At 38.4% G+C, this 27,044-nt stretch overlaps 1 protein-coding gene across 1 annotated transcript in view; it reads left to right on the top strand.

Annotated features, from left to right (window-relative positions):
• Positions 1–26,617, top strand: part of TENT4A (terminal nucleotidyltransferase 4A) — a 47,653-nt gene extending 21,036 nt beyond the window's left edge. Inside the window, exons 8-10 of the mRNA XM_010172589.1 lie at positions 22–122; positions 384–556; positions 24,379–26,617. Of these exons, the coding sequence (XP_010170891.1) occupies positions 22–122; positions 384–556; positions 24,379–24,558 (454 nt within the window). The 3' untranslated portion in view covers positions 24,559–26,617. The remainder of the gene's footprint in view (positions 1–21; positions 123–383; positions 557–24,378) is intronic.
• The last annotated feature ends 427 nt before the right edge of the window (positions 26,618–27,044 follow it).

Below are 27,044 nucleotides of genomic sequence, written 5' to 3'. Positions count from 1 at the left end.
TTAATTGAAAAATTTTTTTAGCACATTAGGTAGAATCATCAAAGTGACCCAAGAAGTGATTGACTACAGGGCCTGGATTAAAAAGAAGTGGGGGAACAAAATTAATTTATCACCTGAACTTGGTAGGTATAGCAGGAATCTTTGAAACCAACTTAAATTTTTTTCTTGAATTTGATGTAATTCAAAACTCATGCCTTGAAATTAATCACTTTCAGATATGTAGGAAAAAAAATAAAAGGAATTTGTAACTTTCTAACCCAAGACTAGTTTTCTCTGAGCCTGTTTTTCAATTAGCTTGTTAAACTGCAGCTCTTCTTAGACTTCAAGGCCCGTGAGTTTGTATTGTGTGCTCTTAAATGATGCTTAATGTTTTCTGTTAACAGATAATAGGTTGAAAATAAGAGACCAGATATCTCCGTGCAATGGGGAACAGCAACAGAACAGAGACTCTGAACCATCTTACAACCAGCGCTTGGCTTTGTCATTGGCTGGTACACAACAGTTATCCTCTGGCTCATCTGCCTCTTCTGTGTCATCGCTCTCCGGCAGTGACATTGTAAGCTTTTTCTTTTAATGGGTTAAACTAATAAGAAGAGTTTGTCATATTTTTCAAAGCCTCAATTTATACGACAGCAGTTAATGTGACAGACTCTCTCTAAGCTGCTACAGCAAATTAGTAGCTTCCCCTGCTCAGAAAAATTACTGATATAAAATATTTTTTCATTAAATTAAATGGGTCTTAATTCCATCCTAAACCTTCGGTACTCTTTGTGGTAGTAGTTAGATGTAATAAAAAATAAAAACCTAAGTTAACAGTAGCTAATTAAGAAGACTAGATGTATATCTTCATAAATCTTCCCATCAAGCAAAATCTCCCATTGTCAAATTCTGGTCCTTTTTCCCCACACCCCAAATTGAACATGAGCATCATATCGTGCTGTGAAGGTAAATAATATTCCTTACTGTTTTCAGCCAAGCAGTCAGTTCATGTTTTAATGGTAACTGGGCCCTCATATGTAAAGTATTGATGTCAGCTTCCTTGTTTGAAAGTGCAATTTGAGAGTAATTGCTGGGCTTTATTGTAACTTTCTGGAAGAGGCGGCTCTAGTCTCTTTAGGTATCTCCCCAGACCTTTAAGATTCTGTAAGGTGTTTTGGTATGGACTTAACACAGAATTGGGCAGTGCAGATTATAAAGCACAAAACTGCACTGCATGGCTTGAGGTGCTCATTATAAATCACTGAAGCATTCTGTGCTAGGCAGAGGTATTGACTGGAACAAGATGCAATATCCGGTTAACTACAGTAGTGAATAACTGGATGATGCCAAGAGAGGTCCAAGTACCTGTTTCTTGATTGCTTTCAAAAACTGGTCAAATATGGAATTAAAGGTTGGGAATTGTATTCAATAAAAATTTAATAACTTTTGAGGGACAATCACCTTCTTTGTATGTTCTGATTACTTTCTGTAATTCCTTTATGCTACCGAATTTTCTGTGTTGAATTGTCTTTTCACTCCCACCTCTAGTAAATATGGTGAATGCTTTAGTTGCACCATCTGGCTAATGGAAAAAGAACAGCATGATGCTTGCTAGGGATACTACTAGCCATGTTCCTGGCTTGAGAATGTCAGTGAGAAAGGTATTACTGTAGTAAATTTTATGAGGAAATGCAAATATTTTCTTAGTATTGTGCATTTTCAACATAATGGGTGGTGAGTGGTTATGACCTCTCCTTACTCCCATTTGCTTGACATTGAAGATGAAACTTAATTGCCTGATACTAGAGAAATTAATGAAAAGTGAAAAGGAAACTTTCAAGAAAAAAGACCCACAATGAGTTTGGGCATTCACAAAGTAAATGGAAATGCTGCCCTTTTTAAAAAAATTAAAAGCCTTATACCTATGTGCTTGTGATAGACCCCATCTATCATTTATTGGTATTATGTCTTTAGTAGACTGCCAGCACGTTATCTTTATTTGGTATGGAATGGCAGGTTTCTGACAGATAGTTCACGAGTTCATCCTACTCACACTTGGATATGTGAGGATGTGCAAGTTCTGGTTGAGCAGTCCTGAGCTGCACGTGATTCAGGAAGAGAAACCTGTTCTGCTGAAGAGGCTATCTGGCATGATCTGGCATAGCACTATGCCCAGGTTCCAGCAAAGGAACATCTAGTGTGGGTGTGGCAAAACTTCTGATGTGCTGCAAGTAGGTATGATGCAGTGAGCTCTGGTAGCAGCTTCAGAACAAGGGAATATGAATATAATATATCTCATGCCTGTAGAAATATATGTAATGTTAACACTGATCTTGTGGAAGGATTGTTCTTCAGGAATTATTCTGTATTCATTTAAAGTTAAATCTTCTGAACTTCTCTGATGGCTGAAGACTGAAAGCAAGATAAAGATTATAAGGAAAATACAGGAGATGGGAAGATCCTAGATCAACAGTTTGCTGATCTCTTACCAATAATTAAGGTTTTATTTTAATAGCAAAATACTCATCCCTGTGATGTCACTATTAACCTTAAGCACAAGGTCTGCATCAAGACACTGTTTCTGGAGATGTATTTTGCATGACTTTAGAGTATCTTTTCCTGTGTATCAACTACAGGATCCTAGCTGTCAAATTAGAGAGACTTGATAGTATACTTGCTTTTCAGTTTATGGCTAAAGTTTTGCTGGTAATAACAATCAGCTTCACCTTGACCTTTCTGAGCTCTGCCTACCAATGTAACAGAAGTCAATTTACATATGTTGAGGAAGAGGAAATAAGCTTGGCAACTTGTGGCTTGACTTCTACTGAAGGTCAAATATTCCAGCTGTCCACTCTAGAACAGAAGTTAGCTGTATTCTGAAGTCATCACATCACTGTACACCAGTCATAAGTTTGGAGGCCCTGCACGTATTCGTCAGTATGTCCTGGAAGCAACAGTGGCAGTATGTATTAAGTATGCAAGCATTGTTGAAGCAGCGCAGTATTGCTCATAGGGATCCTAGATTTTTTATTAAACTCTAGAGTTTAACAGTTGGTTGTAATAGCAGTTAGCTTAGTTGGTTGTAATACAGCAAGCTGTATGGTTTTTAAAGATTTGCTTCCCTGAAGTTCTGGGAGCATTACAGATTTTTGCATTATTCTGTAAATATACCTCAGCAGCTGAATAGACAGGGCTCCTGGTGTCTCTGACTTATGGGAACTTCAGAGATGGTTATAGATTTGTTCCAGTAGCAAGAGAACAGAACAATAGAAAGGAGCAGGTTTTTCTGGAGACCAGATCGGCATAAACCAGAGCTAACACTTAGAAGTCAGCCTCTGCTGTACTTACTCAGAAGTGTCGAAATGTAGGGATATAAGAGCTTAAAGTTACCAACCTGTTTCCTGCTGCTACTTCGCTTCCTTTGAGGTCCATACTGATGGTAACCTTTTGAAGATGAGAACTTGTGTACCACTGAGGAATAAGAGAGCTGCCTTCAAGGACAGCCTTCTTTTTCCCTGGATATTTTAGATGTAGATGCTCAGTACACTGCCTCAAATTCTGAGGCATGATTGCTTTCATCTCTGCGGGTCCAGGACCATCTTGCAGGGGAGCACACTTCTGGGCCAGTGTCTACACAGCCCAAAACTAAAAGCTGGATCTATTGAGACTAAATAATTTAGTGGATTTTCCAAGGCAGCAAAGCTACCTACAAAATGTCTTATGCTAGCACTATCTGGCTGATGAAATTCTAGTTGTACTGCCTTTTATAAGTGTCCTAGCAAACTGCAAAATAAAAGAAAGCTTTCGTAAGGACCAGTAAATCTTGGATCAAAGACTGTGTAGAAGAGGAATCTGTCTTCTGGTATCACTATTACTATCAGTGAGATCACTGTTCAGTTTATGGGTTTGTCTTACTGTACGTGTCACTACAGAGCTCTGTCCCCCTCACTGGCATTTCTAATGTAGTTCCTTGCAAAATACTGAGTACTGAAGTACCTGCCCTATTACCTCAGTTCTGTGAAGAATATAAATATTAGTGATCAGGAGCAAACTAAGGAATACATGGAAAGAAAGCTATGGATCATCAGGATGTATCTGACTATGCATACATTTTTCTACATTCTGTTAATTATCAAACTGATCTATGTAGTAAGTCTTTTCTCAATGAAGTATTCTGCAGTGCAGGTATTTAAAATGCCACCTGCTGCCGTGACAAAGCAGCAGTATGCATTCTTCACTTACTCATGCAAACAGGTAAGTTGCAAAATATTGCACATTCCCACATGATCCAAGAAATATTGAAGTGAATGATGGAAGATGCTTTATAAATATCTTTGCTATCAAGGACAGTGCAAAATGTGTGAGTTCTTAGTCTCTGGGAGCAAGAGTCAAACTGCTCCACAGTAGAAAATAAGCCTCTGGCATTAGGAAATCTCACTTTAACCTTCATACTGAGTTAAGTGATTGTTATGAGAATCTGAAACCAGATGAAACGAGCCATGTTTGCCCCCAGCTCTCTAGACTCGTTCTGTCTAGTTGCAGATGTCAGTCTGAGAACCTAAGCAGTGACCAAATTCCTCTGGAAAATGTCTTTATTTCCTGGGTGCTTTTTTGTTCTGGATCTGCACTCTGTAACTGGTGACCTGGATTTCTTGTTGCTTAGGCATTGTGGAAAGCTGCTTTTTATTAGCTTAGGAAGTCCTAGAGTAGTACTGGAGAATATCTGCTGCCTGATCAACAGTCCCTGCCAAGTGAATAATCCTAGGTATGTTTTTGCAATCTCATTTTGGTCTGGTATAATTCCTGGTGCGATGCATGCTCTGCAGTTTTGATGCTGCTATGCCAGATAAAGCACAGCATTTTATGTGACAGTGCTACCTGCATATCAGTAACAGATGTAATGGCTTATAGGAAAGTTTTAAAGCTCTTTTCTGTTATCTAATGGATATACCATCTCGTATCTAGTCCAGTGCAGAATCTCAAAGTTGTCTGTTAGAAGTTTGGATCTAAGATATTTCGTATACCTTATCTTAGTGTTTCTGTTGGTAGTGTTTTTTGGGCTTCTATGACAGGATTACTTTATGAAGAGTTCTGTCTTCTCAAGACCATGCGGTCATGTCAAGGTAGTTGAAGTTTCAGCAGACAAAGTGCCTGTGTAGTCTAGTTTGGGGAAGAACACAATATTTACCTCTAGTTTCTTAGGATTTGCAATATGTTATTTCAGAGTGTTCTTGAAATTTTTAGCTGTAGCCATTGCTGTTCAGGCTTTTTAATGACCTTTCATCAGTGTGTCAGTGCTTGATCTGCTCGCTGTTCTGACCCCATCAGCTAGGGGATATGCAGGGCAGTACCTTAAGTGTTTTGTGGAACATGCCTTTTCATTGTCTTCAAGTATTACATACTCAGTCCTTTGATTGGATACTTATGTTGTGTGAGTAGTATATAAATATGACTTATAAATAGATAAGACTAATACTTGTTATTCCTAGCATTCTGCTGAATGCGTACAAGATCCCCACTGACTTTGGAACTGTTACTTGCTCTACAGTAATTGTGGCTTAGTACTTGAACTCAACATGCTTAATGAAGTTATCACCATTTCCTCTTCCTTTCTGTTAGTCAGAGTGTGAATTTCAGCTTGTTAGCAGGAACTGTTGTACTTCCCTATTCACAGATAGAGGTGATAGAGTATATGATATATCTTGTCCTGATAATTGCTTTAAAAAAGTGACATTTAAATTAGCAGGTGTGAGGCATGTGCTTATCTGACACTTCAGAGTAGTTACTGTAACAGCTCTTGTAGTCTTGTTAAATCTGTCCTAATGACTATGATATATTTATAGAGTTCCAGATGAAATGGTGTGTGTAGGGAGTGTGGGCAGAAGAGGGTGGCCCAATGAAATTCTCAGTCTGACAGCAAGAACTACACAGATTTTTCCTCTTCTTTCTACATGCCTGAATAGTCTCGTGTCCTGACCAAAATAACGATTCAAATATGTGTATGGATAGTTGGTTATCTTTTTGTAGAAGAATGTAGATTCTATTTTACTCTTTATCCATTCCTGGACGAATAAAGGCAAGTGCTCTGAAAAGTAGGTCTCTTAATTGTTGTTAGTCTTTGAAAAAAGACAGAAGTGCTGACTTGCAGCCAGTTTGTCTCCAAATAAAGGGAGTGGGCAGCCCTGAGTGCACAGACACAGACAACCTGATGTTACCAGGGAAAAGCATTTGATTGACATTTGATTTGGGGGATTTAAGAGTTTAAGCCCCAAATCCTTTAAAAAAAATCTACTCTTTTCTCCTATTCTTGCTGTGCAGATTACTGACAGTTTCTGTGAACCAGAGGGGAACAGATTTTTCCAGTGCTGTTTTGCCTGTTTTCCTCTTCACCATATAGTCCCATATTTGTTTATTTTGTTTTTTTAACCCATATCTTTGACCATGTGCTGTTTTATACTGTCTCATGCTTTCCTTCAGTTCTTCTGTCTCAGTTGCTTGAGCAGTCTTTTATCTATATCTACTTGAAATAAGCATAAATTTCTGCAAAGCTGCAGGAGGCACAATTTTGAACACAAAATTATAAAGTAATTTATTTAATAACAAGTTGTTTTAAGCAGCAAAGGGTACAGAGGGAATGTATAAATCAGCAAGGAGAATTGGATTTTACTGCTCTGATGTCAATGAAATAAGGAGAGAAGCACACAATTTTGTGAAGGTCAGGCTCAGACTACTTTCTGATGCCAAAGGCTAGTCATACTCTTACCATTACTCTTACTCTTAACATTCCCTCCCCTGAAAAAAAACCAACAGAGGTACCTAAGCCATTTTAGGATGGAAGAAAACCTAAATTTTTATATTATATATGGTATATGTTCAGCTTGCATAATGAGGCCTGTAATTCAGTGCTGTCCTTGAAAAACTAACTTAAAATATTACTGTACTCTTAACAATACAGACTATCTGAAAGCCTGTGAAATGAAAGTATTAGGTGTAACAAAGGAAATTTGAAATGACACACTTCTGAGACATTTTTTATTTAAGATGGCTTATCTGAAATACAGTGAGTATTGATAAAACATTGAATAAGCCCACAGTCAAGCCTGGCAGGATGTAATAAGATTGAGGTTAAAGGGGTACTGTGCTTGTATTTAATCTTGGTATATACTAATTAGATTATATTCATAATTGTCTTTATGTAAAATGAACACTAATGCTTCTGGAGGATACATACTTTTCAGTTTGCTTGTGTATCCTTTATGTCTTCTTTCAGTTATCCCCTCCTGTAAGCACAGTGACCAAGGTATTTCCCTTTTGTAATGCAGTTGCCTAAAGGCAGAAAAACTGGCCAATTGAGTTTTACTCAAGAGTGTATTGTATTGTTTGTAGGCTGGCAAATGGAAATGGTGCAACTGTATTGATACAAATTCTCTACCCTGCAACCTCCTGTAGAAGTAGAAATTTTGTTCATCTCAATTCTACTTTGTTTACACCATAGTTAAAGTTATGGCTCCACTTACCAAAAAGGGGGAAGGGCACAAGCTCATGTGGAAGATATTAGATGAGGGGGTGTAATCCCTGAAATAACCTTGGAAGCATGCTGCTTTATCAAGCAGAGTTAAGTGTGCTGAGGCTGAAACCATTCAAGTGAGAGCATGCATTGAGAGTATGCACGTGCATGTGGCCCCAGACATGAAATATCTCAAGTTTTCTGGTGTTGCTCTATGCTCCAAGGAGGGTGGTTTTACACTTTTACTGAGTCAATCCAGTAGTTAGGATTGACTCTTGCTAGGAATGTTTCTGTTCACTAGCTGCTCCTGCTCTTCAGTGTTGGTGTTCACCTAATCCTGTGGTGAGCTGATTCAGAAGGTGAAGCTAGTAAAAAGGGGATTACTGTTTCTGTGGATTGGCTCAAAATAATGTTAAATGCTAGTGCAGGTATAATGGAGAAGGCCAGAATGGGAAAAGAGGCAGAAGGAGTAAGACAGGCAGCAGTTATCTGTTAAATCACTTTAATTGTAAGAAAGGAGAGGAGCACGTGAAAAAAAAAATCTGTGTAGTAAATCTGTGGTGTAAAGTGTTAACTATAAACAACAATTTTCTCAGTATTTTCAGTTCTTTGCTTTAAAAAATGGAATGCAGTTTTTACTGAAGGTCTTGCATTGTTCTCTCACAGCTTCCAGCTACCGAAAGTTGTGGAAAAGAAAAAAAATGTTTAATTAGAGGAAGAAGATTGGAAAATGGTAACAGTAAGAATCCTTTTGTGAAGGCCTCTGTAGTTCATCCTTGGGGGAGTGGGGTGTAAGAACCCGAATCTGTCACATTCACAAGAAACTTGCATTCTGTTGTTTAAGTTTTGATTTCTGAATACTGACTTCTAGGATAGTTACTCTTTTACCACTGGGCCCAAACTTAAACAGACTGGAATGGTGAATTAATCTTCTCAGGCCACTCCAGCTTTTTTTTTTTTTTTTTAAAGTCTTAGAAATTGGAAGCTCTAAAATGGTAGCTGTTGTCAGTCAATTGAAATTTCTCAATTGACTACATCATGAAACAAAGCAGAAAGCACCACTTTTTCCTGCATTTAGAATAATGGAAAGGAAACTTATGAACATAATTGAGCGCCCACGAAATTTGTGGAAACTGAACTATTGTCTTGATGGATGAATGTACCAGTGCAGTTTACCTTGTATCTTAAGCCTTCAGTTATTAATGGAATTGAAATAAGCTCTTACGATCAGACCCAGTTAGTTAGTAAGGAGCTTCTAGTGAGTAAATATTCTCTTGCTGATAAGGTGCTGGGACTTCCTGTAATAGGAGATGCATTTTGCAGAACAGTAAAGGATTTATTTGTTATCTTCTGGTGTCAGGAAGAGAAGTTTGGATTGTAAGATTGCTTCAGCTCTTCATCTTTCATATGACTGCAGTGTCTCATTATTTCTGTCTAGACAGAAGGCTAGGGGTTCCCATTTCTCAAGCAAAATTTGCAGTTGGATGAGAGTTCATCAGTAACACTTGAGTTTCTAGGTCTCTTCCATACTTAATCTTCTTTACAACATTAAGGTAAATTAAAGAGTCCTTGGTAATCAAGTCTATGAATAGTAGAAGTCTTCCTTCCGGGTACTAAGTTTTTACTATGGAAGTGGAAACTGATTTAAAGAGTATGTTTTAAAATGGAAACTTCCTAGCAGGATAAACCTGTGTCTGGCAGGCCCTCTTTATTTCCAAAAGCATCTCATTAGATGATACTTTCCTTGCAGGATGAGGGACTCTATGATTGGCATTCATAGTAGTAGTAGTCAAGAGATTAGGAATTTATCTTGGCACTTAGTGCAGTCATTGTTGCTTTATCCCTAGATTATTTGCTAAAATCAATTGAGGGATTTTACCCTTTTATTTTACATTAATCTTTTTACAACATGACTTCTGTAGCCCTTACCCTTGTAAGAGTCAGAGCTTTTGTCTTCCAAACATGAATATAAAGTATCAGAGTATTACCTGTATGCATTTACTTAATTGTAGGTCTTCTGAGCTTCTGTAATGCTTTAGGTTTGCACATTACACTTAAAAATCCTGTCCAGAAGACCCAGTAAGATTTAATCCCTCAGTGTAGGGGCAGTGCTTGTGGAAAATAAGTTTTGTTCACATTAGGCTCAGTTTTTTCATCACTGAGGTTAACTTTTCGGTTTGAGGAAGAAAGGTGATGCTCTCCTTCACAAAAGGATTTTGATGCTGGTGTGAAGTTAGCATATCAACTCCATACAGTAATCCTGTCAGCAATCCAGGATCATCTCAGAAGAGGTATGCAATCTACTTGTATGAGATACCTATCAGTAAATAACATTGAGACAGAAGAACATACCTATTATAAAATGAAAATAAAGCAATACAAGCTTCCTTGTACTGAAATGTATCTAGTCTCACTTAAACCATGGCTTCCTTTTCTCTTCCATCTGCTTCAGCTTCCATTCTGGAGTTAACTTTTTGTTCCACAAAACCCCTAAGAAATCTTATAAATGGCAAGTGTCCCATCTAGGTTAGGTATGTGAATCTTCAGGGGACCTAATTGTATCTACGCAGAAGAGAAAGGGGAGATTCTTTGGTTGGAGAGACTAAAGCTATTCTTTGGTCAGGTTTGTGAAGGTGACAGTAAGGTCCCTCTTCCTCCCATCGGACTACTCATGGTGACTTCTGAAGTTGTCTGTTCAAACATGACTACCCCCTCTTTATTTTTCCCTCTTTTTTTTTTTTTAAGAATGACAGTGTCTAAAGAGTTCTTACCTGTGTGTCTGACTCTACCACCTACTTAGTTAAGAATGTATCAGCTTAATCTTTGTAGGGTCCTTGGTGTGTTCCTGTAGCTAATATTGTAGGATTGGGCAAAGGAGAAAAACGCCATCTCATCCAGGCAGTCAGCTTTGCATGTGCATATAACTGAGCTTAATTTTTTTATCACTGCTACAGCATGTAGTTGTCCACTGTGAACATACTTATTAAATGGTAAACATCTGAGCTCATAAATAAGACTTAAGTTTCTGCACAGATTCCTATTACCAGTATGGTCTGTCTCTAGTGAATTTCTGATGCAAGTATCTGAAACTACTTCACAAAGGCATACTGTAACTTTTACCACTAGTCGACCTAGTAGGAGAGCTCCTTTCTTTCTAGAACTTATTTTTTGTAAGCACAGCTTTATATGAGTCAATAAAGGAGTGATTGTTCCAATGGCTGACAGTTTTATTGAGGACTGTTTCTGCTGTGGGTATTTACTTCAACTAGGATGCACGTTTGCCTTTCTGGTAGTTTATTGCTTGAGCTGCTCAATATTCATAACCGTCAGTCTCTCTTAAATGATCTTCTCCTTTCCCCAAGAAAAGCTTTACAATATTTTATTGTTTCTGTTCTTGAAAATAATTTCCTAGACAGACTATTCTCTAGCCAAAAAATCTAATTTGGAAAGCAAGTCCATGTGGTAGAAAGTTAGTAGTGCTGGAGGTCTATTTAAAGTCTGCTTAGTTTAAGTGAAAAGTTTTTCCTTCCAGGCAATTAATCTTTAGAGAAAGAGCAATAGAACACTTCAGGAATTACTTTAGCGGAAGAGATCCTTAATGATCTGAGCCAATAATGTCTTTTAATTTGGTAATTCCTAAATTACTAATAGGCCAAGTCTCATCTCTTGCTATGCTTTGAGCCAGATGGATGAGAATGGTAAAAAACACTGGTTTTGGGACAAAGAGTAACTTTTTTTTCCATTATTTTCAAGTTCAGAATACTTTGGAATTAAGGGCAAGGTAAAAAGCAACAGTAAAATGTAGTTTTTTCTACTTTCTGTTGCCATTGTGTTATGTTGAAAAATGTTTTACAAGATCTGTGTTCAGAGTTGTTTCAAAAGGTTGTAGCTTGCTTTTCAACTTTCTCAACTTAGAAAATAATTGTTCATTTAAGAACTAAGGCAGTTGGGTGTTTTCAGCCTTCAGTAATTCCTGTTAACCCCTGCCTTTGTGCTTGCCTCCTTGCTGCTTGTCTCAAGCGCTCCAAGCACACAGTATGACTCTGCTTATGATGCATCTGTAGTTACTGTTGGTCAGGCTGGGAGGAGGAGGAAGCGTAATCAGTAGTGTCAGTTCCATTACAGTTTTCTGTAATCCTACACCCATCTTGCTTCCCCTGAAGAATTATCATTCAGATTTCCAATGGAAAGCAAGGGGAACAGAACTCCTAAGTAGCAGTGAAGTAGGCGACTAGACTTGACTGGCAGAGCATCTCCTTGTTTCTTGGTAGGTGGAGCCCTAACTTTGCTATTCCTGGGTAGAATGGGAGAAGACTATAACAATTACAGTGAGTAACTTTGCCATACAGATAAGTACAATCCAAAACACTGTTCAGAGGACTGATTATGTCACGACACCTAAAATTCTAGCCTAACAGTGTCACTGTTGTTCTGCTTTTTCCCCAACCTTAGTTCACATCTTCTAATTCTGATTTGGTAGAGATGCAAGTTTGGCTTTAGGTTGTGCTGACTGGAACTGACCTGTGATTGCTGTAGACCTGTTGACATTGTCTCCTTGATGCAGGTTCAATTACGTTTTTGCTAGATGTGTAAAATAAACATACTGCTGGCTTGTACTTTATTTTTTTACCATTGAAAAAAATAATTACATTTTACAGTATTCACATGAGTTGATATTTGGGTGCATTTTCACATGCATAGCCTGTATATACTGTACTTTCTGTAAAGTTGCTTTTCTTTTCCCCTTTTTCTCTGCCAAAAGGATTCTGATACACCACCTTGCACAGCTCCTAATGTTTACCAGTTCAGTCTGCAAGCACCGACTCAGCTTATGGCCAGTTTACCACCTGCATTGCCTATGCCAAGTGGTAAACCCCAATCTGCGCCTACGAGAACCTTGATAATGGCCGCCAGTAATCAGGTATGAGCCACCTAAATGGAGCAACTTTTTCATGAGAAAGCGGTCAAACCGGAAGTGTAGATCATTTGCGCTGTGCTGTCAGTCTAAAAACCTCTGAAGATGACCTTCATATAGCATGTGCTAAACTTCATGTAATCATAAAGTATTTATCTGCCATGTTAGAAGTGTGGGGAGAAGAATGGGTGGGAAAGTGTTTGCTGTTGGAGTTGCATCTCTGAATATAAGAGCCCTTCCGTAGCACACTGACACCTATGAATAAGTTGAAGGGAGTGTGTCAGATGTCTGACTCCTTAAGTTGTATTTGAGATTCCTGGTGCCTAACCAGTGGGATATTGGCAGATCTTTAGGCTATTTAACTTCCTGTTCGTAAAATAGAAACTTCATGTAGGTGGTGTACTTGTAAGCTAGTTTTTTAATCTGAAGAAATAGTACTGATCTATCTAGGCTTGTTTAATTGTCCTGATTTTGAATTATTAGAACAGATCTGACTACACTTGTGGCTTTCAGTAATACATTTTAAAGATACAGAACAAAATTACAGACATGTGTACAAGTATTTTTACAAAAATATTAAATGTGTGCTTAAATGTGCTGGGAGGTGAATGTGCAGGGAATCTGTATGTTACTCAACTAGGCTGAAGTATTTTAGCTAATGTATACATTATAGTACGAGGGAAGGAAAATCCTCAGGTTTTTTTACAGCCTCAGTGCCTCTGTCTTCAGGAAAATAGTCCCTCGATCTTGATTCTTAAAACTATTAGTCAAAACAGCTGTCTCACTTGAATTTTAATGCAAGTTGTGGGTTGTAAGTTGCCTATGATAACAAAATAATGAATTGGTTTCTTTGAAATGTAGTTCTGGTCAGATTCTCCTGTGCAACCTGGTGTAAGGAACCTGCTTTGGCAGGGAGGTTGGACTAGATGATCTCCTGAGGTCCCCTCCAATCCCTACCATTCTGTGATTCTTAAAATGTTTTCTTTCTCAGTCCTGCTGTTGTAGTTCTTTGGAATCTAGGGCTAGGATATTTTTGACTTAGTGACTTTGTCTTCTTTATCTGATTCAGCATGTCCTTGGCACTTTGGGCATGGCACAAGATGTATTTGCTTCAGTTTCTGCTTTGAGGTTGTTCAAGTATTTTGCAGAATCACAGAATAGCTGAGGTTGGAGGGAGCCTCTGGAAGTCACCTAGTCCAACTCTTCTGCCCAAACCAGGGTCAGCTACAGCAGATTGCTCAAGGCCTTGTCCAGTCAGGGTCTGAGTGTCTTCAAGGATGGAGACTCCCCAACTGCTCTGATCAACTTGTTCCAGTAAAAAAGTCTGTCTTCGTAAATTTAAATAGCGTTTTCTGTATTTCAGCTTATGCCCATTGCTTCTTGTCCTTTTACTGGGCACCAATGAGATGATTCTGGCTCCATCTTCTTTATACCTGCTTACTAGTTAAACTCATCCTTAAATTCCTTCCTGAGCTCTCTCTTCTTGAGATTAAAGAGTCTGAGCTGTGTTGCCATTTCCTTGTATGACAGATGCTTCAGTCCCTTATTTATTTTCATGGACCTTCATTGGACTCACTCCTGTATGTCCATGTCTCTCTCTTGCTGGAGAGCCCAGACCTGGGCCCAGTACTCTGTGTGTGGCCTCACCAGTGCTAAGTAGAGGGAAATAGTCACCTCCCGTGACCTGCTAGAGTCATACTCTTCCTCTTGTAGCACAGGATGCTGTTGGCCTTCCTTCATGCAAAGGCATAGTGCTAGTTCATGTTCAACTTGTCCACTGGGAACCCCTGGTCACGTTGGACCAAGCTGCTTTCCAGCTGGTCAGTGCCCAGTGGGTACTGGTGTGGGATTATTCCTTTACAAAGGCGGAGTTTAGCATTTGCCTTTTGCAAACTTCATGAGATTCCTGTCAGCCCATTTCTCCAGCCTGACTAGGTCCCTCTTTATGCAGCACAGCCACCTTGTGTATCAGCCCCTTCTTCCAATTTTGTACAATCTGCAACCTTGCTGAGGGTCACTCTCTCCCCATCTTCTCTAACGAAGATGTTAACTAGTGTTGGCCCTAGTATCAGATCTTGGGATATACCACTAACTGCTGACCTCCAGCTGGACTGCTGCTGATCAAAATACTCTGAGCCTGACATGTAAGGGAATACTTTTCATTCAACTTGTGAGTTTGATTTATATGGCTGAAGATGGTAACTGCCACTTCAGAATTAAAAAAGAGGTAGTGCTTTAAACGTTGAAACTTTTAGATGAGTAATGAAGAAATTTAATCTGAACATAATTTTCAATGTTCATTAATGTCAGCAGTGACTTAGGGCATGGTATAGCTTGATGCCCAAATTCTTCATAGTTACTACACAAGTGCTTGTTTTAGGCACTTCACTGAAATGTTTTTCAGACCTTTTTCATTTAGACCAGGCTACTTTCCCTTTGCATACTGCAGGTGTTCTACTCTTTCCTTGCAGGCAGGTTAGTGTGGAAGGGGCACCATCTTTGAAAGCTGTTATCACTTGCTCTTCCCAGCTACCTGTGCAATCCTCAGTCATCTACCAAGCCCCAGTTGTACCTCGGGGTATGCTTTTTGTTTTAATCTTCTAGGTGATTACATAGATTCCTCCTCCCCTCTCTCCCCCTTTACCTGTCCTACCCTACTGCTGAATCTTACCTAGGCAAAAACAGCTTATCTGCTGGAAATGTTAACAAATGTTAACAGCACAGGAAATGTTTTCTATCAGTGAGAAGCTAATAGGACAATATATTGCTATTTTAGTGTCTGCAGTTGAGTATTCACGTGCTAGTGTACAGTCTGAAGCTTTTGGAATTTGTTTAAAATAAAACTGGATAGCTATTTTAACTTAAACAATCTAAAATAGAAACTTAGTCTAGTTTATTCTTTTCCTTAGCAACTCTGCTTTTCCAGAAGAGGTACTTTGGAACTTAACTTCATCAAAATTACACAAAAAAATAATCCAGTTTGGAGACATGCAGTTCTTCATACAAAACAAGTTGTCATCTGGAGTTTTTGCCTCAGTTGTGAAGAGGCAATGTGTTCCATGAGTTTTGGATCTCTGTTGGAATTTTGAATCTTGGAAAACTGCTTTGTAGCACTTTTTCTGTTACTTGGCTGTCCTTTCCAGTACTTGTTAACTGCTCTTTTAGTAGTTTGTACAATATATATGTATTTAAAATTGAGAATTTTTCCGTCCCTTTTGCTTGACATTTTCAAAGATGTGCCTTTGAGATTTATGTTAAATCAGATAAATTTCTTGCTATCTACAGTTCAGAAATGGGATTGATGGTTTTTCAGCATTGAATTTACCAAAAGCTTACCTTTTGTGAAGTAGAAATGATCCTTTTTGATAAGGATTATGACCAAATCAGAAGTGGGAAATGAAATCGTTCTACCTAGAATACTGTAAATGTCTTCTTTTCATTTGCAGCTTTCTGAGCTAGATTAAGTTGATGGCTTTCTTTTGGCAGTTGATGTAACTTAAGACCATACTAGTTTATAACTTTTAATGGGCACAGTTTGCTTGCTCAGAGACTCCTACTGTGATAGACTTGAACGTGTGCAAGTCTTTTTCTTAACTGCAAATGTTCTTTCATATTCAAAAAATCTTTGAAAAGGCTTAATTTGTCTGCATGGTGTCTTCAGCCTTTTCCTTGGCAACTTTCTCTGCCTTAGTTCAGCCTGGAAGCTGTACCTGTGTGCCCAGTACTACCCTCAAAAGCTGGAGATGCCAATGTCAAGAGCACTAATTGCATTTTGAACTACTTGCAGCCTTCTAGGCAAATTCTCTGTCATTAGAGCTTCCTAATACTTTATTTTTTGTGCGATTACCAATTCTGTTTACATCCTGCCTAATTAATTGGAGAATTTCCAGGTAGTTCAGGGACTAATTAAACTCCTGATACAGGCCTGCATGCTTTTTGGAATCATCATAATTATTTTTCCATGGTAATCATTTGTCTGCTTTGCTGACAAGCAGTTTGAAATTTCACTTGGGAGAGCGGAACAGTTTATGAACCAGTGCTGCCCACTGGAATAAACAGAAAAACAGCTATTGGCATGCATGTCCAGGTGAGCAGAGAGAGTGGAAATTGCTTGGTGACTTTCCATGGAGAAGAAAGAACTACTTTCCTTGTTGTTAGTTTGGGGTGAAATAAGTTCAGTTTGTTCTTCCTTGGATTGCTGGTCACTTAGTCACCAATGAAGACAGAAGAAACTTCATGTTGCTTAGGTCAGACAAACTCCCTTCTTTTACTTTTTAAAATGTGGGGTTTTTTTTCCCCGAAGAGTGGTCTTTTGATTCAAAAGTATCTACAGCGAGTAAGCACCAGTCCTTTTGCTGCACTGGCTTCCAGCGTGTCAGAGAAAACCTCCACTGAAGACCATTTAGATGAGTGGTGTCTGATTATGAGTATGTTCATTGAAAATTTCATAGCAGCATTCACTGGCTCAGGTGTGAAGTACAGGAGAAAACTAGGGAGTGAAACCTTAATGTCAGTGCTGAAATACCACAGTCTAAATAACTCTTAGAAGAACTTGTAGTTTGTTTTTCAGATTCTTTTATATTTGGCCATATAAGGCCAGACACTTAAACTTATGATCTGCTTTTTTTATATTGCTTTACAGGCACTTCACTGACTAAAATTACTTTGCTTCAGTTAGCTCTTACCCAGAACAATTGTTAAGGGTGTCGCTTTGTCTCACTGGTAATGATGGTACTGCTAGTATCCCTGGAGTAATTCCTCAAAGTTTAGCAGTGCTGGAAATAAAAATAACAGTGGTCAGGGGCTTAAGTAAAAAAAAGATGAGTGCAAGTGGTTAAGTGTTGCTCACTTCAATGAAAGATAGATTTGTAAAGGTACATTTTAATTCATGTCAAGGCTGAACTCTGGTCCACCAAATATTTACCAAGTATTTCTAAGAATTCAGGTGTCATCAACTAGCCAAATGTACAAATATGCTAAATTACCTTAGTATAGTGTGATGCTTCAGAGTTTTTAATATGTTAACTTCAATTTAGAAGTGAGACCTGATTTGTTTCTTCAGTGGCATTATTAAGGTGTTTAAGTGCTAAAGGTTTCTTCAGTCAACCAAATGGCATTCTTCTCATCTTTTATTTAGAGCTCTCTCATTTAGGATGAAATATTTTTTGTTGTCTGTGCATTTTCAAAGTAAGGAGAATACTACTGTCTATTTTGGAAAGAGTTTTGATTTTAAATGTCAGACTCATCTTCTTTGTATGACAGAACATTGTTTGGTTTTTGATTTAATACATGCAAAATTAGGAAAAGATAATGATGTTTTATTTACTTTCCTAAAGAATGTTGAGAATAAAAAAAATACGTCTGACTTTCAGAAGCTATTCATCTGAAAACAGTACTCAAGATATTTTTTCATCCTAACTTGTCATATATTTCTATGGCCAGTCTTTATGTGGTGATATCCCTCCATGTATGGAAGCTGACTCAGTTTGACTAAACCCTGGATTACCTAATCTGATTCTGTTTACAACAGAAGATTGGATTAAATGATCTCCAGAGATCTCCATATCAGCGTCCAGCCTCCATATAGATATCCAGGTCTCTATGTAAACATCCAGCCTAGGTGTTTATATGCCTGCATGAAAGTCTGGCCACCTTGATGTTTGCTTCCTGAGTGCTTTTTGAATTGCAGGAAAGACTGGATGAGAGGATTGAGTGCTCCCTCATGAAGTTTGCGGGCGACACCAAGTTGGGTGGCAGTGTTGATCTGCTTGAGGGTAGGAAGGCTCTGCAGAGGGATCTGTACAGGCTGGATCAGTGAGCTGAGGCCAATGGCATGAAGTTCAGTAAGGCCAAGTGATGGGTCCTGCTTTTGGGTCACAACACCCCCATGCAATGTTACAGGGTTAGGAAGGAGTGGCTGGAGAGCTGCCTGACAGAGGAGGACATGGGTGTGTTGATTGATAGCTGGCTGAATATGAGCCAGCAGTGTGCCCAGGTGGCCAAGAAGGCCAATGGCATCCTGGCTTGTATCAGAAACATTGTGGCCAGCAAGACTAGAGAGGTGATCCTCCCCCTGTACTCGGCACTGGTGAGGCCGCACCTCAAATGCTGTGTTCAGTTTTGGGCCCCTCACTACAGAAAAGACATTGAGGTGCTGGATTGGGTCCAAAGAAGGACAACAAAGCTGGTGAAGGGCCTGGAGAACAAGTCTTATGAGGAGCAGCTGAGGGAACTGGGGTTGTTTAACCTGGAGAAGAGGAGGCTGGGGGAAGACCTTATCGCTCTCTACAGCTACCTGAAAGGAGGTTGTAGAGAGGTGGGGGTTGATCTCTTCTCCCAGCTTATAGAATGGGAGGAAATGGCCTCAAATTGCACAAGAGGAGGATTAGACTGGGTATTAGGAAAAACTTCAGCACTGGAACAGGCTGCCCAGGGAGGAGGTGGAGTCACCATCCCTGGAGGTATTTAAAAGACTGGTAGATGAGGTACTTGGGGACATGGTTTAGAGGTGCATTTGGTAGTGTTAGAGTTATGGTTGGACTCGATCTTAAATGTCTTTTTCGACCACTATGATTTTATGATTTTATGACACAAAATCTGAATAGTAGTTTCTAGGAAGATAAATCCACCATAAATAAAAGATAGATGTATGGAGATGTAGAAGTAATACCTGATTTTTGTTTGCATAGTCTACCTTTATCTTGTAATGTCACTCTAATCAGATTGTTGCTCCCAAACTGAGACTGTTTTGAATATTCACATGTGCATTTTCTCTACTGACTTTTTCACATGTACTGTAGTGATATCAGCTCATCACTGGTAAAGTGTTTTGGGTCTCCTTACTTTAATAATACTTGTTTGTTCTAAATAAAAAGGTGAGAAATATAAGTGAGGTAAGATTTCTCTTCAAGGTTTAAAATTTTCAGCTCTATTCTAGAGAAACTATTATCTCTCGTTCTCCTTAATGACAAGTATGCAGATAAAACTTCATGGCCCACATCACAACAGTAGTGAAGTTGCAGTACGAGTTCTGTCTTCTGACAGTGTTGTTTTGACTCGTCTCTCATTTTTGAAACTTGACTAATGACAAGATCAAAACGGGTATTTATTTTGTGTGTCAGGTTCTATTTTCTTTACCATAAGATAGTTCAAAATATGCTCAGTTTATGATGGTAGTCTCTACTGTCAATCACTCATTCTGGGGACTAGGGCCTCTGATCTATCAAGTAAGAGTTTATCTTTGAACTGGTTAGACTAATAGTTGCCTAACCTGTTGTTAAGGTGAAGGGAACCAAAAGCTTCCCTTTGTTACAGGCTACTGGAGGAGGTACTGGAAAAAGTAAGGTGAGACAGGAATGACCAGTAAAACCTACTCCCTTGTAGCTTTGAGTCTTTCTGTTCTCTAGTGTTAGAAGGTAAGAAACTTCTAAAACTCAGATGTAGATGAAAGTAGCCAGGAGGTCAAAACAAGGGACCCAAAAGCAGAGGAAGCATCTTTGATATTTGCAGTGCTTTGGGCCTTATTTCCCCAGACTGCCAGTTAACAACTTGAGTAAGAACTCATTTTGATTTAGGCTGTACTTTAGCTTAGAAATCTAAACCACTTAAAAATCTTACCAGGTTAAGAGTATGCACAAATAGCTAGTGCGAAAATGGCTTCAAACTGGAAGAGGGGAGGTTTAGATGAGATATTAGGAAGAAATTCTTTCCTGTGAGGGTGGTGAGACACTGGAACAGGTTGCCCAAGGAAGCTGTGGATGCCCCCTCCCTGGAAGTGTTCAATGCCAGGTTGGATGAGGCTTTGAGCAACCTGGTCTAGTGTAAGGTGTCCCTGCTCATGGCAGGGGGGTTGGAACTAGATGATCTTTAAGGTCCCTTCCAACCCAAACCATTCTATGATTCTATGAAATATCTCATAGAATCCTGTTGGCTAATTTAAAGTGATGAGGCTAGGTTGAACCATTGCCTAATATGTGATTTATTGCTTGTACAGTAATGACTAAAATGTTGGTTAGGTCACTGCCTATTGTTTCTCTGCAAAACAGTGAATTTATTTCACAGAGAACAAGAAGTTCAATTTTACCTACATGACAGATGCATTTTTTAGTATATTTCCAGATGTTTTGCTCAAAGTGGGAAAATGAATATAAATCCTATAAAAAAGGGTTCTTTATGGTTTAGTGTGGGGGTTTTTGTTTCTTTGTTTTGGGGGATTTTTTATGTTATTTTGCTACAAGTCTAAAGTAGATAACTCGGAATTATGGTGAGAAATTGAAAATAACTTTGTGAAATATTTTTAGATGTATATTAAGTTTTCAATTATATATAAATTTTCTTTTAAAATACTGACAGCCTTTGAATGTCAGCATTTTTGTGTAGTAAATTTGCCAGTATTTAAGAAGAAAAGTTTTGTCTGCTTAGAAAGTAGTTACTCGGTATTTCAATATCCACCCGATGTTTGGGGTAAAGGCCAGGAACATCCTTTCTTAAATTTCTGTTAAAATATCTGGAAACTTTTTTAACCTGATATGTGATACAGAATTCCACCACCCCCCTGCATCACCCCCACAGCTTGTCTTAAATGCAATTTTTTAGTTTTGCTTCCAGATCTAGCAGCTTTTATTTGCAGACAATCAAATTCAACAGGCTTGTCAAAAAAAAAAAAAAACCCAAACCCAAACAACCAGTTCTACCACTCAGTTGTTGAATCAATAGCTCTGTGATGGGAGAGGAGATTATTCTATCAAGAGTAATAGATCTGAAGAAGTCAAAACATCTAAACCAAAGATTTGTCTGTTGTATCACAGATGAAGGGCTTTCTTTTTTGATTATCTGATCTCTCTCCAGCCATCATCTGCTTACAGATGTGCCATTTCTCAGCGATTATGGAAGTCCTGAGCATGTGAATATCCAAAAGCGTGTGGACAAGAGAAAGCTGTTTGATGCAGCCTCTTGGGATATCCAAAAGATATGAAGTTAATTTCTTTTATGAAAGATTCTGAAAGAAACTAAGTGAAAGATGTGTGTCCTCTTGTAAACAATTAACTAGTTAAAAGATAAGAAACAAAGATTCAATTTTTGTAGTAAATGGAGTTCACCAGGAAAGCCCTGCAGGAGTTTGTGCTGGGTCTCGTGCTGCCTAACATCTGAAAGGCAATGGGTGAAGCATGGCTAAGTTTGCTAATGTTGCTAAGCTCCGTCAGGGCCAGCTGAGCAGGGGTGCAGAAGAACCTTTCAAGGTGATGCATCCAGGAGGGAGAGAAATACTTGAAACTTTGTAGAGAGTGTTAGACCCTGGGCTGACAGTTTCTTGCAAAGATGAGATCTTGAAGTTTTTGTAGAAAACTGCTTTGATAATGTTTTCTTGATTCCCTACTGAGAATTGAGTGTCAAACCAAATTTCAGATATTATTAGGAATAAAGAGCAGAAATGAAAACATCATATAAAAATCCATGTACAACCCCCATCTGAACATTGAGTAAAATTTTACCTCCTACATCAGAAGAAAGTTAGAATACAAATGGAAAAAGAATAGGGAAGTATGGTAAGAATGGTCAAACATGGAATTGTTTAACCTGGAGAAGCAAATTAGGAGGTATGATCTGGGTCTCTGCAGTCATCAGCAGTAAATGGAAAAGTCAGAGAGCAGAACGACAAGAAATTAATTACTCCAAGAACTGAAAAATCATCAGAGAGTAGGTTCAAATTACACATGATGCTCACTTAAGCTGTGAAATGCCATAGTACAGGATGCTAAAAGCTTACTAGTTTCAAAAATCTGAACAAACTAGGGGACAGTATCTAGGTGAGAACTAGTAAATATAAAGGCATTGTCTCTGACTTAAGAGGTCCCCGAGTTAAATTCCTGCTCTCAACTGATGAGTCATAAGAGATGGATTCAGATTCTGCTCTGGTAGTTTGACAGTCTTTATCTTGGTAGCCTTAAAAAACAATGCAGAATGCTTCATGACAAGCTAGAGATCACTTTCTGACTAGTTTCTTAATCATTCTTTGGAAGTGTGATTGCCTTTGGAACAAACCAAGGATATGACCTTTTTTAGGATACAGGTAGATAGGCTTAATTCTCATACTTGCTGTAGTGCTGGTCTGATCTTGTGGTGACTTGCCTTCCTGCCCCCAAAATTTTTTTTCCTGAATCCCTAAATTGAGGATGGAGTTGCCAGATTTTTCACATCTCCAGCTGAAGGGAGTAGGTTTGCTGAGACTTTGTATGCTCCTTGATCAGAGTTTTGTTGTGGTTCTACAGCAGCAAAACTAAAGTTCTCCTGTGTCTTTTTTTCAGTGTATAGTTGAGGGTAACTGTAATGACTGGCTGTTTTTGATGTTTTGACTGAAGGATCATTTTTAGTATTTGACCTCATTTAATGTAGATGCTTAATTGCTTATATAATTCAGTCAGATGTGCACTTACTGAACTAGAAAACTGCACAAGAATGTGACAAGATGGTGTGTTTGCTTAAAGGACTACTTGCCAAAAATATAAATGCGTTCTAAATTTTTTTTAATTTCATGTTGTTGATTTTCATAAATAGCTTCTGGTAGATATTTTAGCAACATAAGTCAATAAGTAAGGTCTGGGCTTTCTTAAGAATGAAAGTTTCTCAGCTTGTGTTCCCTTTTTCTGCTTGTCCTTAAATATTTTACCATTGGTAGTCTGAGGAGAGAGCACTTAGCATGTCTGTCTTGAGAGTCTCAAAGTTGCATGTTGAAGGTTGATTAGATTGCTGTAGGACACACTTTACAAATTATAAAACAGTTTAAGGGTTTTCTACCACCCTGCAGTTAACTTTAATTATTCCTTGGGTTAGTCTTCACTAGTTTGTTTTTCTGTATGCTCGGTGTCTCTTCTAATTATAATTTGGCAGTAAAATGTTGCTTATGGAATTACATCTTCAATAACTGTTCTGGTTTTATGCACACAATTGTAGTGATGGCTTGGTGTTCCATATTTCTTTCTACTCCGAACTTGTATAGAAATATAGGTTAGTAAAGTAGCTGCAGGTATTTCGTATTCTAAGCAGTTGCCTCAAATGTTAGCTTTGTGGTGTTCATGTTTAACCACTTACAGTAGACCAAATAGTGTATTAACTTTTGTTAAAGGCAGTCAGTTGTCTGTCTTGAGTTATTGCTGTTGGACATCAGAAAAGGTTGCTTGCATTGAAGTCATCAGTATTTGGGAAGTCTGTTTCAATTTCATCTTTTGAAACTCTTGTACCTCTTTTAAGCACATACACATTAAATCAACTTGCTGCGTGCCATTGAGTGGTAGGGATACCTGTACTAGATTACTTACTCAGGCTGCCACTAAACCTTTTTGGCAGTTTCTATTCCAAGTTGTTGGAGATTCCCCCCATTGTTATTATTAATTGTTTTGCCTTGGTCTGGATGTGACGTATGATCTGGGTGCCATGTAGCTCTATAATCAGACCAATAGGATTTAAAAGCTCCTTACAAGCCATAGCTGTCTTACCTGTAGCGGACTGAGATCATGGGCACAGCAGGCTTGTGCTTTGTATGTATCAATTCATACAATCACACCCTTGCATTTCTCCATGGTGTTTCTGAAAGTCTCACTGAGTATCTCACTTGGTCATGCTCTTGCTAAGATCCTCTAATAGAGACACGACTGTCACAATTTGTATTTAATGTGGAAGGTCTCTGTTTTTATAAGGGTGATGCATAGTCAGTGTATTTCATACTGAGATCCAAGAGTTTTAAGGATGCTTTGAAATCCACACCATTTCATTTGCAGGACATTAACTTCAGAAAACACATATTAAGCTGCTAGTGCCATTGGACTTGCACAGCTAAAATTAGACAAGCATGAAAAGATCAGTTGCTTCACGCAGCATTCTGTGGGAATGACTTGTATGTTGAGGAAATACCACTGGTAATATGTGCTTTGTTTCATTTGGTCGTATGCCTAAACTGAGTGCTTTATCTTGTGTTTTTTAGCAGCACAATGGAATGAAGTTTTCCATGAAAGGAACTCATAACCAAGGCAACAGCTACAGCCCTGTCAACAGTGGAGGCATGAGGCAACCAGTTGGTAACCGAGGACACCACCAGTACAATCGTAATATATGGAGAAGAAAAAAACACAGAGACAGTTTGCCTATTAGTCTGAGCAGATAATGGCAGATGCCAAAATGACCTTCCCTGTTCAGGCGAACTGAGTGAGTGCTACTCGACTTGAGGGATGGAGACCAGCGTCCAGCACATCGTTTTATTGGTGTTGCCAAATATCTGCAGCTGACTTCTTTGCATGTTTCTTTGTGTGGTGGTTCAGTCCATCTTCAAGAAGTAGTTGTGCTTATCTGTGAAGCCTTATTAAATGTGGAAGTTTGTTTTCTGCCTTCCCACAATGGTTCATACAGTGCCGAAGCAGCTCTGACAATAGAACTGCAAGGACATTTACAAATGCTGTGGCTTTTTTTGCTGTGGCTACATCTGTTCCTTTGTGGGTTCCGTTTTCTTTTATTTTAGAAGTGAAGAAAACTTCAACCCCTTGGAATTTTCTTTTTCTTTGCAGCAAATCAAGTTGGGAATTCATAAAAGTAAATTTGCTGCTCTCCTGTTTTTGTTTCAAAGTTCAGAATTTTTTGCTCTGTAAATATTGGAAGTATAATTTGTGCAATAACTTGGAATTTTTAATTTAATTTCATATTGTCACATAAGTTATATTTAAGGGGAAGAGGTTTTTTTTAATTTACAGATCCTTTCCCAGGTTGCATTATCTAAGTTGGGTTCATAGTTTTGGCAGGTTGTCTGAGCAGTGTTACAAACATGACATTTGGTAATATTTGAGGCTTCTTGATTCACAATGAAAGTGCGATTTGGCTCACGGTTTTAAGAAGGTATTAAGCTCCAAAGCATTTTGACCCTGTGTTTTTAGCTCATTGTCTGACCTCTATCAGTCGTCTTGCTCTGACCAATGAGTTTTAATTTTATTCCTTTAACTAGACAACAAATCCAGCGTTTGTAGTATCAGAAGTAAAACTTGAGGGAGGGGAAAAAGGTTGGTTCAAGTCCTGATGGGAGATGAAAAAGCTGTGAACTACACGCTTTGATGCATTTTAGTAACGTAACCTGTTAATGTTTGGATTCAAACAACGTTATTAAACAGAGGTACCCGGCTTAAGGAATGTGGAGAAAGGAAATATGTTGATTCCATTAAGGAATCTGTATAGCAGTATGCATTAGTTCTGTTAAGAGCAAATATATAAAAAGTACTTCAGCTGCTCTAAGCATTACGAGAAGTATCTTTTAATGTATTGCAGGAGAGCACAGCCCAGTGTTGTACACAGTATGAGTGGCTGGCACTTAATTTACAGATGCATACAGGTATACTATGCAAGTGTGTATTGCCATGACAAACACTGTCTTTAACTTTTTGAAAAATGTACATCCTGCCTAACCCTGAGTTTTTAAAGCACCACAGTTGTCCTGGGAGTAGGTCACATCTCATGCCCTCTGACTTCCCATTTTTTTTAATGAGAGTTCTTAAGCTATATGGAAAACTACAGATCAGTTACATAAGTCCGCTAGCAGAGAAAACTGAAGAATCCTGTTAACAGGACATCTATACTGTGTACAGATACAGAAGGTTTTAAAACTGATATCTGAATATTAAAATGAGGTGTCAAGCATGAAGCTTTTTAATATGCTGTATGCCTTTGAAGCAGAAGTAGTTCATGCTATTACTGAATCTGTCAAACAAACAGATCCTTGAGGAGACAGAGGGCAACATTCCAAAGTACAGTAGTGCATATCTGTTTGCAAAAAGTTTGTCTTAATGCTCCAGACTCATCACAATTAAAAAAGAAAAGTTTTAAAAATTGTGAGCTGATTCATAAATAATATCTAAGGGCTGTTACATGAGCCTGTACTGCTTAGTCTTCACACACTAGCAATATTGAGCATAACTACATTAAAGAGCCTTCAAAGGCTTTAGTTGGTGTCTTATACTAGCGTCCATTTTAAAGCAAAACTCATTTGAAAAGTGGTATCATGTAACACTTCAGTCATGGTGAACCAAATAAATTGGCCTGGCTATCACTGTGGTTATGTGCTACAGGTTTAAAAAAAAATCATGTTTAAATTTTTTGTGTGGACAACTATGTGGAAGCTAAAATTGACATATTTTTATGTAAAGTTTTCTATTCTTTGATTTTTAATAAACTTTGGAGACCAGTCGCTCTTCTGTACGTTTTTATGGGAACTTTAATGGATGAGGTAATACTTGACCTTATCCCATTGTTTGATGGGCACTTTGAACGTGGGCTTTAAATTGTTCATGCTGAACGCCTTCAGAATGAGCTTGGAAGGTGGATGGGCGCCCTCTGCAAATGTTTGTGGTGTGTTTATAAAGGAAGTAATGAACATAGCAGTTGGTTTCATGGTTGTGGATTTGATCCCTTGATAATGAGGGAGCAAAGGAGCTGGGGGTAGTTCCCAACAATATTCTTAAAAGAGGAGACTGACAAACTGATCCCTCGGGATAACTGAACTTTCCATATAATTTTTTAGTCCCTCTCTGTAGTTTCTGAATTACTTTCAAAAATCTTTGTCCAATTTTCAGCCTCCTTAAATATTGGACATATCTTTTTTGTTGATTTCTA

This window comes from Antrostomus carolinensis, unplaced genomic scaffold (genome assembly GCF_000700745.2).
Source record: "Antrostomus carolinensis isolate BGI_N321 unplaced genomic scaffold, ASM70074v2 scaffold1390, whole genome shotgun sequence".
In the NCBI taxonomy this organism is placed as follows: Eukaryota; Metazoa; Chordata; class Aves; order Caprimulgiformes; family Caprimulgidae; genus Antrostomus; species Antrostomus carolinensis.
This window is presented reverse-complemented; position numbering and strand designations above follow the sequence as displayed.